Source organism: Pollicipes pollicipes, unplaced genomic scaffold (assembly GCF_011947565.3).
Source record: "Pollicipes pollicipes isolate AB1234 unplaced genomic scaffold, Ppol_2.1 Scaffold_3087;HRSCAF=3621_pilon_pilon_pilon, whole genome shotgun sequence".
Classification (NCBI taxonomy): domain Eukaryota; kingdom Metazoa; phylum Arthropoda; class Thecostraca; order Pollicipedomorpha; family Pollicipedidae; genus Pollicipes; species Pollicipes pollicipes.
In genome coordinates this window covers 7,041,613-7,057,163 of record NW_023596225.1, presented here as the reverse complement: position 1 = coordinate 7,057,163, position 15,551 = coordinate 7,041,613, and the positions used below count along the sequence as shown (strand labels likewise).

Genomic DNA, 15,551 nt, shown 5'->3' with positions numbered 1-15,551 from the left:
GGTGTGAGTGAGTCATTCAGGCTTAATGACGCACACTATTGCTGAGGATGTGTGGCGCCACTTACGTCTCACCCTAGCGGGAGAAGCGGGCACCGTTTGGAATCGAACCTCGTTTCTCTGGACATGCTGAGAGGCATTTATCTAGGGTAGTTATACATTATTTTGAAATTTTATAAGGCTGTTAAGGCCACTGGTGGCGTCAATAACACCTTAAAATCAGTTTGGCTAAATCATGGTTTGATCTCAAAATAATTTATGACCGAGTACGGGAGCCAGACCTCGCGCATTTCATAGCTCTAAAGGAGTATTATTACGAGTGTCGATTTGCATTCTTTTGTGAAGCCCCTGCCCCTTCCCCAATGTTGAGTTGGGCCCCCTCCCCCAAGTGGGCTTGGCCCCCCATGTTTTTGGTTTGAATACTACAAAAAAGCGTGGGTAAAAGATGATCAAAACTCCAATATTATCTTCTTTGATCTTCCTGCGTAGTGGCGTCTATTACCACCCTCACAACAAAAAGTCATGGCTGCCCTCGCCACAAGATAAAAATCGCAACAGCTGAGCGGATAAACGATGCAAGAAACTTCACATGCCTAGCGCCATAAGACATGCAGTGGTTTGTGAGGTTAAAGCGAAAAGCCCTGGAAAATGGGGATGACTTAAGTCCTTCGTGGCCAACCCCGTCCTGTCTCTCGCAACCAAAATGCTTGCAGCCTCCCATGACCGCCATAGCAGAGCGCCATCGGCAACCCAAGGTGGCCTCTGAAGGGGCGCCTTCACGTGCTCGTCAGAGGAAACGCGTGCGCACTTCCTGTATCCAACACTGCATGACTTCCATACTGCTTAGATTAAAGACTTCTGTAAATTATACAAAGATTAAAAACGTATGCTGCGCTTAATGAGACTAAAGTGGGATAAGTCCTGTGAGAAAAGGAGGGGGGGGGGGGGGAGTAGGTTATCGGGCCTTCGGTTCGGCGCCCCATTAATTTTTAAAGATTGACACCCCTGAATATGATCAAGCAATACCCAACGTTCGAACCTATCCATATGTGGCCAGCCTTCTGGTCGGTTGTTTCATATGACAGCCGCAGGACATGTTATGGAAAGGCTAAAATTACATACAAAAGCCTATGCTGGCTTTTATGGTAACGTTGACACAAGGATAGCTTGTGAGGATGCAGGATGGGATGAAATAATGCAGAGTCTAGGCTGGAGTCACAGGTAACGTAAGGAAGGGCTGACAATCAGGAGTCCGTCAGCCAACAGGCGGCCATTGCCCCGACCGCTCGACAGATGTGGATAGCGGGTGTGAAGAGGGAAGGATAAACAATAAGCGGTCAACAACACAGCCAAAAGCACAAATACGATGAAGACCAATTAGGCGCACGTTGCCGGCTCGTCACTTTTGATTTAGACAGACTCGACATTCCCACATGATCCGTGTCTTTCAAACTCGTGGTATGTTACAGCCGCTTCCATAGAACCGGTCTCTTAAATTCCAGCAGCAGCCAATTACATGACAGACATCACCATGATGCTAAATCTTCAGCGGCGGAAGTTGTTCCCAAACGAACTCGCCGGGCACATATGTCGGAGCGCCGTCTAGCTGCGGACGTGTCCGCCCAGGCTCCAGAGGCCACGGTGGCGGAGACAGCTGGGTCACTTACTCACAAGATCTTACGCATTACCGCTTGCAATTTATGCGGTAAAGCTGAATACTTTATTCCCACCGTCACTGACACGCACACGCACACCGTGCACTATACCAGGCATTGTCCCGTGTACTGCACCATGTCACTGCCCCGTGTGCTGCACCATGCCACTGCACCGTGCACTGCATCAGGGTATACAGTACGCCAGAGTGCTGCCGACTATCCACGACAATCGGTGCAGTAGACGTTGACTGTAGTATGCCAAGTAAATTGAAATTGGCATAGTTAAATAATATAGACGATAATCCGCATGATGTGTATACGCCGGACACGCGCCAGCGGAGCACAGCAGCTCTCGGGGCCGGATATCAGGGCGACAAGCACAGTTGCCAGCGCACCTCGCCTGCCATGCTGCCGGTGAGAGTTGTGCTGAAGACCTGCGTGCGGAGATTCAACAGCCTCATGCCAGTACTCATGCCGGAGGTGCACATCGGCTGGAGCTTGGGGCAAGTCATCACACCACTGCGCGTCAGCACTCCTTAACTAGACGTTGGCCATCTCATTCCTTAACTGCAATGTTGTTCACGGTTGGCTTTCTCTCAGTCTGTCTTGAATTGAGCGCGCTGCATGACGTCTGCCATCAGCGAATATTTGCAGTCATGATCTGCTCACAAGCCGGATGCTAGGAGGGCCGTCGGAGGCCGTCTGGTCAAAGGTGGCCTCACCGCGGCAGTAGCCATGCCATGGCATCAACTCTGGCGGCATGTCCGGATTCTCGAACCTCGCAAGCCTTCAGGTCGCTGTTGTCGGACGTGGGTCCGACGACCGCCCCGGTGTATTCCGCGGATGTGCATTGCCACATGTTCACCGGGTGTTTGCTTTCAGCCCGTGATTAGGCACATGACTGGATTGATGCTCTGCAGCATGCCTTTACTCCCTATAAATCAATGCGTAAATGGGACAAATTCGATTACATATCATAGTTTCGTGTTGTGTTACAGTCATATAAGCCAGCAATGACCATTTCACCGCTTTAGGAACTTAAATGGATGTCAGTTGTGGAGTAATGCTGCGACCATCGTGAGAAAAGTGGTATGTGAAGGCAGTAAGGTGATTATTCATTTTGTGGTAAAGCCTTAGGTAAAGGTAAAGGTAAAGAAAAGAACCCTTGCATGTTTCAACATAGTTACTTGGTAACTTCAACTCAGCTTTTACAGTTAACCTCAGCGTACGACTCGCTTATATTGTAACTGAATTTGATGATTACCTGGCCTGACACGACTTAAAAATCAGCTAGAAGTCGTAACATTTCTACAGCATGAAGCCATGAAGAAACGGCAATAAACTGGGCAACTACCATATCTTCATCTATGACAAGGGGTAAGAACTGCTGCATACATAATTCCCGCGCGATGCTGTACGCTAATAAGTTGATAACTTCAGCGTTGTTTAAAGTTACATGGCCTTGAGCACCACGACGTCGTTCAAGCTATACAGAAGAACCGAGGTTTAACCTCCGCTCTGATCAGGGAAGCTCGATGCGACTCACGGTTTTTGTAGGTACCCGTCCGGCTTATTGTGCAACTGCGCCCAAATTTTCAGCGGCTTAGTAGTATGCGACATTCACTGCGCACGTTTCGGCGCCCTAGCTTGTCTGGTTCAGGAGGTTGGAGGTTTTTGAAGAGTACTGCGCGGAAATCTACGGCCGCCACAGGCGGCGGGCGACAACCGACGGTGCCACGGAACGCACGCGGCGGGCGACAACCGACGGTGCCACGGAACGCACGCGGCGGGCGACAACCGACGGTGCCACGGAACGCACGCGGCGGGCCACAACCGACGGTGCCGCGGAACGCACGCGGCGGGCGACAACCGACGGTGCCACGGAACGCACGCGGCGGGCGACAACCGACGGTGCCGCGGAACGCACGCGGCGGGCGACAACCGACGGTGCCGCGGAACGCACGCGGCGGGCGACAACCGACGGTGCCGCGGAACGCACGCGGCGGGCCACAACCGACGGTGCCGCGGAACGCACGCGGCGGGCGACAACCGACGGTGCCACGGAACGCACGCGGCGGGCCACAACCGACGGTGCCACGGAACGCACGCGGCGGGCCACACAACCGACGGTGCCGCGGAACGCACGCGGCGGGCCGGCGCTGTTGTATTGACAAAGCTATGTCCAATGTTCTAAATGCACGCTCAAAGCACAAAAAACACCATTGAACTCAGAAATGAACAATAAACAAGTCTGTTTATGTTTCGTGTAGCCACGAGTCGTAGTCTCGTATGCATGATATAAAGCTGAAGGTGGAATTTTCATGGCCTCTGACTCGGCAGACTGGCGTCAATTATTGACCCAACAACATACAAACTAGTACCGATCGCAAGATCTCATGGAGACCAGTTCACTGGCATTTTCTTGCGAGCTCTATCTTTATTAGTTTGAGAAATCCTGAGGGAGGGGACATCGAGCCACAGTCATTCTAGCATTATCTGTTTTTAAAAGTCCACTCCTTGTGACGACTGATGGTGACATAAACGGGAATAGAATGAGACAAGGTAATCCAGTGGCTTATTCCAGAGCTCCGTCGATACTCAAATGAACCTTTTAATCGGCGCGTGCTTCGTCGCAAGCGGAGGCTTGAGGGTGTCTCTACACCCAATCAATACACTACACTACACTACAATATAATCACACGCAGCTTTGAAGGGACGGTGGACGCGCACTGGACCCTAGACCCCGACGCACACTGGACCCACGACGGACCCTTGGACCCTGACTAATCGCACTGGACCCTACACGACGGACCCCGACTAATCGCACTGGACCCTACACGACGGACCCCGACTAATCGCACTGGACCCTACACGACGGACCCCGACTAATCGCACTGGACCCTACACGACGGACCCGTGGACCCTGACTAATCGCACTGGACCCTACACGATGGACCCGTGGACCCTACACGACGGACCCGTGGGCCCTGACTGATCGCACTGGACCCCACACGACGGACCCGTGGACTTTGACTAATCGCACTGGACCCTACACGATGGACCCGCGGACTCTGACTAATCGCACTGGACCCTACACGATGGACTCGTGGACCCTGACTAATCGCAAGCTCACGGGTCCCGACGCACTGGACCCTACACGATGGACCCGTGGACCCGTGACTAATCGCACTGGACCCTACACGATGAACCCGTGGACCCTGACTAATCACACTGGACCCTACACGATGGACCCGCGGACCCTGACTAATCGCAAGCTCACGGGTCCAGACGCACTGGACCCTACACGACGGACCCGTGGACCCTGACTAATCGAACTGGACCCTACACGATGGATCCGTGGACCCTGACTAATCGCAAGCTCACGGGTCCAGAGCGCCGGCGTCCAATTACGGATGGAAGCGGTTGCGGCAGAAGCATCATGTATTATGTACACATTGCACATTGTTTGCAACATTGCACATGGGCCGCCGGAATGTCAATAGATGGCCAATAACGCTCTTGCACGATTACGACAAACCGGGAAGGCACTTCTAAAAATGTAGCAATGCTGCAAGCAAATTTCGCAAAAGCTGCGCGCATATCTCACACAACGCTACGTCATGATCAGTTAATATCCCGCACAACAAGTGCTTTGAACAGAGAGGTGATGTGCATCCTTATTGTCACCATTCAACGTCATGAGAGTTCAATTCAAACGTCAAACCACGTGCAAAACATAGTTACAGTCCTAACGACCCGATATTCCCGCTTGGACTGTCGGTCGACACATCAACCCGTTCCGCACCTGCATTAGAAGGCTCAAAGCGTGAGCTCAGCAGAGCAGCAGCAGACGCAAACAACATCCCACCGTCGCGGCTCGAGACGGTAGGTAAAACAGTGACACGCGCGCGCTGACTGGCCCCGGCCGCTCGCGCAGGTTAAAGCCGCGCCGGACTCTCGCCCGGCACTGGTTAGTGCGCTCCCGCCACCGGGCCGGGCCTGGATCTGGGTGAGGTGCGCTCCGTCGGCGACCGGCGCGCTCCGGCCACCTGGCGGCTGGAATGGGCGGTTCTAGTACTCGTCCTGCTCGCCAGGCGGCGGCGGCACCCCGTCCTCGTCGTCTGGCACGGCGAACCCGTCCTGCGGGCGGTGGCAGCGGTCAACGGCGGGACAGGGAGGAGGGGCGGGGGTTAGCGATACAGGCCCCTGCTTCCCACAGCTCGCGGAGGTGCTCACACACTCCACTGGCAGAGCAAGGCGTAGCAATCCGGCCGCCTCTTGCACCAACTTATGCCACCGTCCCCTAGGCGTTGTCGGGGCGTGTGGACCGGGCGCTCAATCACTCAGTGCGTTTCGGCCTAGCGTCTGCATGCAACATGGGCGAAACGCATGCACAATAGAGGGTCGGCATTGCACGATGCGCACGTTGTTTGAGGGTATCAGCTACCACTTGATATGATTACATGGCCTGAACTCCTAAGAGCTCTGAGCTCGGATCAGTTGAGGTAAATTTTGTTGGGAACTTCATACAGTATATCTATACTCATTTAACGTCTAGCCGACCGAGCTATATGTCATCTTCCGTCTTCGAAGTTCTGGAAGTCACTACGACCCGAGCTAGCTCCACCGGCCCTTGTGCTACTCACCATGTACTGCTTCTGCGCGGGCGGTCAGTCACACACCGGACAGGCATCAGCGCCAGCCGAACTGGATGCCTAACCCGTTTAGCTACGACCCTCGGGTGCCAGATGCCCGGTGGCACGCTGACAGCGACCGTACGGCGGACCAACAAAGCAAACTCGTAACTTCAATGCCAATGCGTAGTCGGCGGCAGGTCGACAAAGAAGTGATGCGTTTTGCGCCGACAAAAGGGGCAGCGACAGAAATTTTGGGATGTTGGAACCCAAATTCTTTTGAAATGTACAATTTTAGAGAGGACTTTGATCACCGTGAGCAGAGCTTTACATATGAGTCACTTTCATGGTCACAGCTTGCTTGATTTAGGCGACAAGGTGTTGTATTCGAGATTGTTGAAAAATGCAGCACTGGTCACATCCCAGTCGATTGCTGGCATGCGCCTAGGTGTTGGGCTGACTGGATGATTTATGAGCGTTACATTCACCTACATCATATGACCAACGTGGCGTAGTCGGCTTCACGCTGCTGCCTGCTCGGGTCACCGGGATCTGACACTCATCCTGAGAAAAACGCTCTAAAACTGTCGAATCTGTTGTAAGTGCGGCACCGTGATACGTGCGTGGCCAGGAGAAGCGATGCAAGCTTATACTTGCCTATGCGATTGTTGTTTTTTCCCGAGTCGACGCATGCTCATCCCGTTCCGCCGAGCCCCTGCTGCTGCGCCACGAGTCCGTTTTTAAAAGCGCGTTTCGGAGACTTTTAACAAAGTGCGAGCCTCGTCTGTTCACGACGGGGTTACGCCTGGACGCGCCGACGGCAGCGGCTGATCGGATCCGGCACCAAGTCTGACAGTGAGGCAACGCTGCTGATGCAGCCGCACGCCAATGTTGACGCGGCCAGATGGCGTCCTTTCAGAGTCAAGACTGTACCTGGGTACGACGGACGGATAGCCGGTACGAAAGCTGTGGTGTGGATTTTCGTGTGCTGCTTACTGAGACGTCTCCGGAGGGGCGGGCCCGAGTGGGACGTCTCCGGAGAGGTGGGCCGCGAGTGGGACGTCGAGGCGGGCCCGAGTGGGACGTCTCCGGAGGGGCGGGCCCGAGTGGTAAATTGAGGCGGACCCGATTTGGACGTCGAGGCGGGCCCGAGTGGGTCGTCTCCAGAGAGGTGGACCCGAGTGGGACGTCTCTGGAGAGGCGCCGCTCCCCCTCCCTCCCTCCTCCCCCCCCCCCCCCCCCCCCTCCACCTCCGACCGCCGCTATGCGCACCTCGGTGGCGTACAGGATGCTGAGTATGCGTTGGATGAGGTCACTGTCGACTCCCTCCTCCTCCTGACAAATGACCTCGATGTCACGCAGCTTGCCGAAGTAGAAGTCGCGCTCTTTCTCCAGCCCCTCCACGTTAAGTCGCATATCCTGCAGCTGCAGCGACAGCTCCTCTACCTGGGAGTGGTGGCGGAGCGTGATCAGTGGATTGGGATGCGCACGCCGGCCCCGCCAGGCGTTCGGCCACAGCATCACCAGACGCCGGACATCAGGGGTCTGCCATGACGGCGGCCATCTGCCGCTGGGACAAGGCGACGAACGATAGCTGGTGTGATGAGGCCACCTGGTTTTTGAGGGTAATCAGTACATTATAGGTCTTGTCCCGAAGACTCGGTGGTTCCCTGGACGCGGTAACATCACGTGATGATGACCTCCTCATACGCATCCCGAGGCGATAAGGAGGCAGGTCTACGAGAACGCCATCGGCGCCACAGACTTCACGTCCAAACCCTTCTAGTGGAGCGTATCCCCGAGAGCCAGTACCGAGAACGCGACCTGTGACCTGCCGTGACCTGCGCCCGGCAGGTCATCTGAACATGTCACCGTGCACACCACACAAGGCCGACGACTTTGTCAGCGTCTGGTTTTTCAGACTCAGCGAGCCACGCACCTCCGCCTGGCGGCCGTCGCCGGCAGCTGCCCTTCCGGTGGCCGCCGCTCGGGGCGCTGGTCTCGCCGCGGGAGTCGCCCGCGGGGCCGCTGCACGGGACCCGGCACGGGGGTCAGCCGCAGCACAGGTGGTGCGTCAACATCGCGCATTCCAATGGACCAACAACGAACAATGTCCGCGAGAACGGGGGCCGTGTGAAGCCCGAGTACGATGTGGTCGGTCGCGCAGTCTCGATTACCCACACCGCAGACCAGACTGAGCGCCGCCCAGCTGACCTTTATATCGTCCGTGGGAATGGTCTTTAAACGATTTCCGCGCGCTTCTTCTGGACCAACACGCTTTGCCAACGTTTCCCCCCAGGTTACCATTGTTTAAAGGGTCCCGCTACCCGTCCTTGTGGCAGCCACCCTCGTTCGCCAGTGGGTCTCCGTTACCGTCTCTCCTGTAGGTATGAGCCTCCTCGTCGCCGGATATATCCCCGCCGCACCCTTCTGGTATATCTCGCACCGTCTTTCCCGAAAGATGGCCGCTACCTGACAGACCCTGCTTTCCTAGTGTGCCCCAGCCGCAATTCCCATGTACATGCTGTCCGCCGTTTCCCGGGCCGAGACCTGCCGCGTGGCCGGCCCCGTCGCGCGATTACCGGGCTTGTGCGGGGCGGCGCGAGGCGCCGGCCGAGCCATCTGGCTGCGCCGAACGCCGCCGCCGTGGCGGCCCGCCGCCGCGGCGCCCCCTAGCGGCTCGCCGCCCCGTGCCGCCGCCGCATCATACTCCGAGCCGTCGTAGTTGGAGTCGAAGAAGCGCTTGAACCACTGCAGAAACTCAAAGTTGTCCTGGAATTTGCCCTTGACCAGCTTGTCGACGGGGATTATCTGGAGAGAAATGCACGGCTGTATTATAGCGCGCCTGGTTGGCGTGCTGATTTCGGGCATACTGTGACGGTAATATGCATTTCTTACTATGAGAAACTCTAAATGTCGCGAAATGTATAGCAATGCAATATGCGATCATATAAGAATCAGTCGTGTACCTTGTCAACGCTCATTTTCTTGAAAGATGCCTGGAGCGTCTTGAAGTTCTGTATATATTCGTGCTCCAAATTCGTCTGGAATTTCACCTTTTTCAAGGCGACAGAACCTAGAAGAAAACGGTCACCAGACCTCAACAACCCACCACGCCCCAAAAGACGTAGGAACAACACAGTCTGATGTCCATGCGAACACTTTTCCAGCATAAAAGGCTCTCGGCTCTTCCGCTGACAGGGCGCTACATGATAGAACTGCTAAAATCAATCCTAGATCTAAATCGCATGCTTCAAACAGCTATAAATGTTTGCCTGCAGTAAGTTTGTGCGCTAAATGCCACTTTACATAAGACTACAAAATGTCTACATAATAACTATATCCTTTTTGAATCCGTGAAACCACATCACACTACATGATGGCTATCATCATGTACACAGAATGCACACACATCTCTGAATTTGGAGCTGAATGGGATGCGTAGCTCCCTCCTATTGCAGGTGCAAAACAAAAACACTGTCTCCCCTCAAACATATTTTGGGGCTGCTAAATTACAAAAGAAGCTAAAACAGGGGCAAAGGACAAAAATGTGGAGAAGACAACAAGAATTTCAAAGTTTCTCCCAATGCAATGCCCAGTAGCATAGCACTGGATTACAAAGGCAAGGGAACCTGGCACCCCCACCCCCTCCATGCCCGTTCCCATGTTCAGTCCGAGAATGAACCATGTCCATTTAGTTATATTCCCTTCTGCTTAATTTCTGGAAAAGGCAGGCCTCAGATCAACACAGCACCAGAGGCAAATGGGGGGAGGGGGGGGGGGGGGCACGGCAAAGCACTTCAGGAGGCAGGAGAGCATAAAGAGAGCATCTCTCATCCCTCCTCTCGTCTCCAGCGCCACAACACGCATGCCACAGGCCAGCCGGCAATCCGCGGACGTCCCGTGCTGTCGGCACACTATGGAGCCGGCTATGGTGACACCGGAGCTTACCCGGGAACAGCATGTCCATGAACTGGCAGTAGGCGGCGCCAGTGCAGAGCTCCTCGATCTTGCCAAAGGAGGCCTGCAGGCAGTCATTTAGCCAGGCCAGCATATCATGCCTGCTCAGGTTGTCTGCGCTACCGCCAGTCGAGTATACATTCACTGCCATGTTACCTGCCAGCATATGAAGATGGCTGGTGTGATGGTGACCATCATGCTGCACCATGGCTCACAAATCACTGCCTATGTCATATATGCAGTCAACAATGCAGCAAAAGCTGGAATGGAAGAAACTAGAGAAACACTCAGCTATAAAATGATCAGAATATCAACTGATTTCCTGGTGGGATGATCTGCACAAGAATAAGGACTAAGGATTAATAAGAACTGCCTAAGCCAAGCCTACATACCATTTTTTAGCAACCAAAACTTTCTGTGAGTGGGAGAGTACATTTTGATTGAATACAATTGGATACACACTGAAGGAGGAACACTTTAAGCCAATGTTGATACCACAAAGTCTTACATAACAATTTAGAAGGTCCACTGGTATGTCAAGAAGGTGGTTTACATGAGGATAAGGACTAAGGACTCACAAGGAATACATAACATAAACCCACATACCACTTCACAAGAACCAAAACTTGACATGTGTTGGAGAGTGCCTTATGACTAAAATTGTGAGCAGAGTGAAGAAAGGACATGCTAGTTGAATTTTTTCAACACCACATATCACCCTTAATTGTGCTAATTAACAGAGCTCAGTGCAGTCAATAATACTTTTGGAAGAAGGCTGCATACAAATGCATAAAATATTGAAGAACTTCACTGAAGCAACTCTCACACCTGCCAGCCAATCAAGGTCAGTGCCTTTTCACCCATGGGTACACTGTTCCCCATGCCCACTCCTCATGGCTGGCTCCACTGGCTGATGCACACATGATGCATGGATCCCCAGAGCAGAAAATGAATCATGTCATTTCCTTCAATCAGGCATGGCTACATCACCACATCCAACAACTGGACTCAGAACTAAATCTAACAATTGGCTTTCAAAATCCCATGGCTGTGACTGTCATTTGCAGCTTCCCAGCTTAAACACTTATGCTGGCATTCCCCTGCAGCTTTGTCATTTTCCTTACATACCTCAGAAGTTTATCCTGTCATATTGAGCACAGTGGTAGGCATATATTTTGAGATAAAACTGCATCATATGGCTGAGGCATTGTAGTCAACACTTTATTGTAGTCAAATTCCATGCTTTTTCACTGTTTTAAGTACCAAAGAAGACCAAATAATTACCTCAAATATATTCCTGGACCAATTCTCAAAGATCAGGGTGGTAATTTATTTCTCCAATATCAATTTATAAACAGTGCAAGTTTGTCTAAAATGTAACAATTTTCCACAAAACAATTGGTGCTTGATTGCCAACCTTTTCATAGAACCAAAAGAGGAATCAAACTCACTTCATATGGTAGATGGAAGTTGGCTGAGTAAATCTGAAGATGTAATTCTCAATTTCCAACTGCTCCACTCAAAGATAACTTAATAAAGGACAGTAGAGTAAGCATAATGTCAGACTGATCTAAACATGAGCATTTTATTAGGCTGATGTAGATGGGGATCTAAGCAGCATTTCACATCTCAAGTTAAATTTTCAAATAATGGTTTTCGTGACTCAGTGTGGATCCAACAATTTGAGCCTTGATTTTCAGTCCAAACACTCATGTTGAGCAGTTACAGCTTTGCAAGACTAAAATGCATTCCAATCCATTCGAATTATGCGTATTTGATTTCCGACCTCCAATAGCAGCCTAAGAAGCAAAAATAACAAGGGTTTGAACTCCTCACACACGATTATTCGCTGCCATTTACGCTGGCAGGCTGAATATCACACGTCACATACAAACGTACCAAACATCCTTTTTTGGATGCTCTGCACAATTTTCCCTTAACGTTCATCCGTCGGTATACGGCAATGATTATGGGTCAAGGTACATACCACATACCTTAACGCTACTTTGGTACGAACCACACACACCCACCGGTATCGCACCTGACTGATGTTCTCGGCAAGGTCTTGTAAACAAGTTGAGGACGGGGCTCCCTAAAATGCAGCCACAGTTGTCACCGCAGCTGCGGCCTTAGTCCAACTTTTGTACTCAACTTCCGTCGTCTACCAAATGGGCACCATCCGATAAGAAAAAAGAAGCTTGTTAAGCAAGGACGTTGTGAGTCCAAAGCATTTGTACGTTTATGTTTTGGGTTTCAGGGACGGATTCAGGATTTCGTCACGGGGGGGGGGGGGGGGGGGGTACGAAACACTGCGGGCCGGGCTGCGCGTATACACCCTCCAAAACGGAGGGCGGTTACGCAACGGGCTTCTACACCCTCCAAAACAGAGGGCGGTTACGCACCAGGCTTATACACTCTCCAGAATGGAGGATGACTACGCAACGGGCTTATGCACCCTCTAAAAATATTTCGGATGGTTGCACGTGTCAAGTATACGCGGATTGCGAGCCTTAGAGAGAAGCAAGTGCGGACATGCAGAATCCCGTGGAAAAAGTCGGCTCTATGCGTGATGGGCATCAAACGATCACGAAATCCATCGACTTACTCTGAACTAGTCCTATTCTGATCACAAATTTTCGGCCAACCGGCCCGTATCTCCAGTGGATGAATAGTTAGCGTGCTGGTCTCGCACGCGGTATGTGTAAATCCGTAAATCTAAATCCGTAAATCCGTAAATCCGTAAACCGTAAATCTAAATGAGGCCGGCAACTTGGGTGAACATAGGCCGTCCTATTTCATCTGGGAATATTCAACCGTAACTCAGAATCAATGAGTGAACAGTTAGCCGTCCCAGCCCGGGGTGTCTGCCAGCTGCCATTCTGGTGACATGGAGGCAGGTTCGCCTAATGAGTTCGTCCGGAGGCCCTCACAGATATACGTTCTACATTGGTGCCCTCCCCGGAGCGGAAGGCCCTCTGGCGGCTTCTGGCCGGGGCATTTGACCCGGAATAGGCGCAAGAGTCCTCATTGGGGCAACAAGGTCTCTGATAGCCGCAGGTGATCCAATAGCTGGCACGGAGACCCATGTTTAGCCAACGGACCCTTCGTTAAAGCAGGGTAAAGGGCCCCGCAAGGGCCCCGGGTCACCCCTGGCCGAATCGGGACTCCTTCCGTCACGGGACCGCTGTCGGACACTTTGCGGGCCTGACCGGCAAAAGACCACTCATTGTTGTAGGGACTCCGACCAATGCAAATCACGGGCCTCGGTCTCGTTCCTGCTAGAGAAATGGGGCCCGAGGGCTCAGAACAACACGGAGTCAACACAAAGTCTAGCTATTCGGTGTAGTGGTCTCCGGCCGAAATATGTGCCCGCACTGTCCCAGGGGTCCACAATCGGCGAAAGAGAGATATTGGCTGACATTTGGGGTCACAGCCATGCGGGACAGGATGTCCTGCAGCCTTTCAACCCTTACGGCCATTCAGCCTTCCCACCGGGCCGTTTATCGTCAGTCTTGAAAGGCACATCGGTCCCTCTTCGGACACCCTCGTGCACTCCCTGACCAACTGGGGGCCCTTGTCAACACCGGACCTTCGGTTAGGCGCTGTGTCCCCCTGGCCGACACAGGGGTCCCTCATTGGCTCGGGGTGCACTGACCAATGTTAATCGTGGGTCCTGACCTTGTCCCTGCTTGGGAAATGGGCTCCCAGGCCCAGGCCGGGGCCCAATCGGTGCAATGGACCCTCTGGCTGGTATTTGAGGGTCCGACCCGCGCCCCCTCACTGACCTTTAGCCAGCCCTTTGGGTCCCATATCGGATTTACGGTGCTCCCATTCGAGATTTCGTCGTGGTCACCTGAATGACACTTCAGGCTTCACGCACCTTCTCCCCACGACAGTCCGACATCAATGGCAAACTGAGTTCGGGGAGGGGCAAAAAAGTAGAAAACAACAAAAGTATCCCCAAAAACATACGGTAACAAGCAGGGGCGGATCCAGAAAGGGGGGCCAAGGGGCATGGCTCCCCTTTGGGCCCCGAAGGGGCCCATTGGCTCCGGGGGCCCATAGCCAGCCGAACAGGTGCAGTTTTTTAACACGCGCTCGGGTGGGGGTCAAGTTGACCCCCCCGAAGGCTTTCCAGAATGGTTTCCGAACGAAGCGGCTTAACCGCGCCAAATTTTGCATAGCTGTTCACAATTGATAGCGGATCGTTTGGTGTAAAAACAGACATGACTTGTACAGTCACTGACTTATGGCAGGTCAAAGTCAGGCCATGGTTTCAGCAAAGTCAATTTCTAGTGAATAGTTCAATCTGATGCAACAGTGGAGTGTTAGACGAAGCTATGCATCTTTGAGATGCTTTATTAGGCAACACAAACATTGGACAAACAAATTAAGTTGACCCAAGGTCAGGTATGAAGGTCAGACTAAGGTCAAAACCAACCTGTTTTATTGCTCTAGGGCTTGCTGTATGGGATATTGTCCGGTGCTCATTTTGAATTCATTGATGGCAGGAAACGCATCATATATCTTCAATTGACTTCTTAGAGGTCATAATAGGTCATTGACCTAAGATGACTGTGAAGGGAAACCTTCATCTGGTGCGCGGCGGAAGCGGCGAAGTGGGCGCAAGGGGCGAGGAACAGCGGAAGGAGAAACGTTTTTGGCGAGAGCAGTGTCGGGGAGGGGGCGGCGAGGGGGCGCGTAGCTTGGATGGCAAGGTACCGAGCTGTGTACGGTGCTGGAGGCCAGCAGGAGTGACGTGCTGCGTGGCTCAAATACATAGCATTTTTGAGATCCGCTAGCTGCTTCTTACAAGCTATTTCGGCACATGCGCTCAAGATGGCGGAACCTGGGAATTTGGACTTGAGAATCATTCCGGAGTTCAGTGGTCAGGAATCCGTTGCGGAGTGGCTCGATAAAATGGACCTAGCGTGCAGACTGAAAGGAGTGAGCGACCTGCAAAACGTGATTCCTCTCCGGCTCACTGGTGTGACATTCAGCGTGTACCAGGAACTTTCCGATGAGGAGAAGCAGAAGCCGAGCGAAGTAAAGGACGCCCTGATCACGGCTTTCGCCGTCGGCAAATTTGACGCATACGAGAAATTCGTCGCTAGGCGTCTCAAAGAGGGCGAAGTCGTCGACGTCTTCCTTGCAGACTTGCGCAGGCTGGCCAATCTGTTTGGCGGTTTATCTGAGACGGGGTTGATCTGCTCCTTCGTAACTGGCTTGCCAGAGACTGTGCGGCAAGCGCTGAGGGCCAGCACGCGCGTGGAGGCCCTGGGCCTGACAGGTGCTGGGCCGGGTA

At 52.9% G+C, this 15,551-nt stretch overlaps 1 protein-coding gene across 1 annotated transcript; it reads right to left on the bottom strand.

Moving 5' to 3' along the window:
* Positions 1-5,070: 5,070 nt before the first annotated feature.
* LOC119090517 (microtubule-associated protein RP/EB family member 1) lies at positions 5,071-12,226 on the bottom strand. The gene is made up of 6 exons (XM_037213331.1): positions 12,146-12,226; positions 10,238-10,402; positions 9,256-9,362; positions 8,837-9,097; positions 7,559-7,831; positions 5,071-5,792 (listed from the first exon to the last, which is right to left on the bottom strand). Exons 1-6 carry the CDS (start codon positions 12,150-12,152, stop codon positions 5,724-5,726), a joined length of 882 nt encoding a protein of 293 aa, XP_037069226.1. The 5' UTR covers positions 12,153-12,226; the 3' UTR covers positions 5,071-5,723.
* Positions 12,227-15,551: the final 3,325 nt, after the last annotated feature.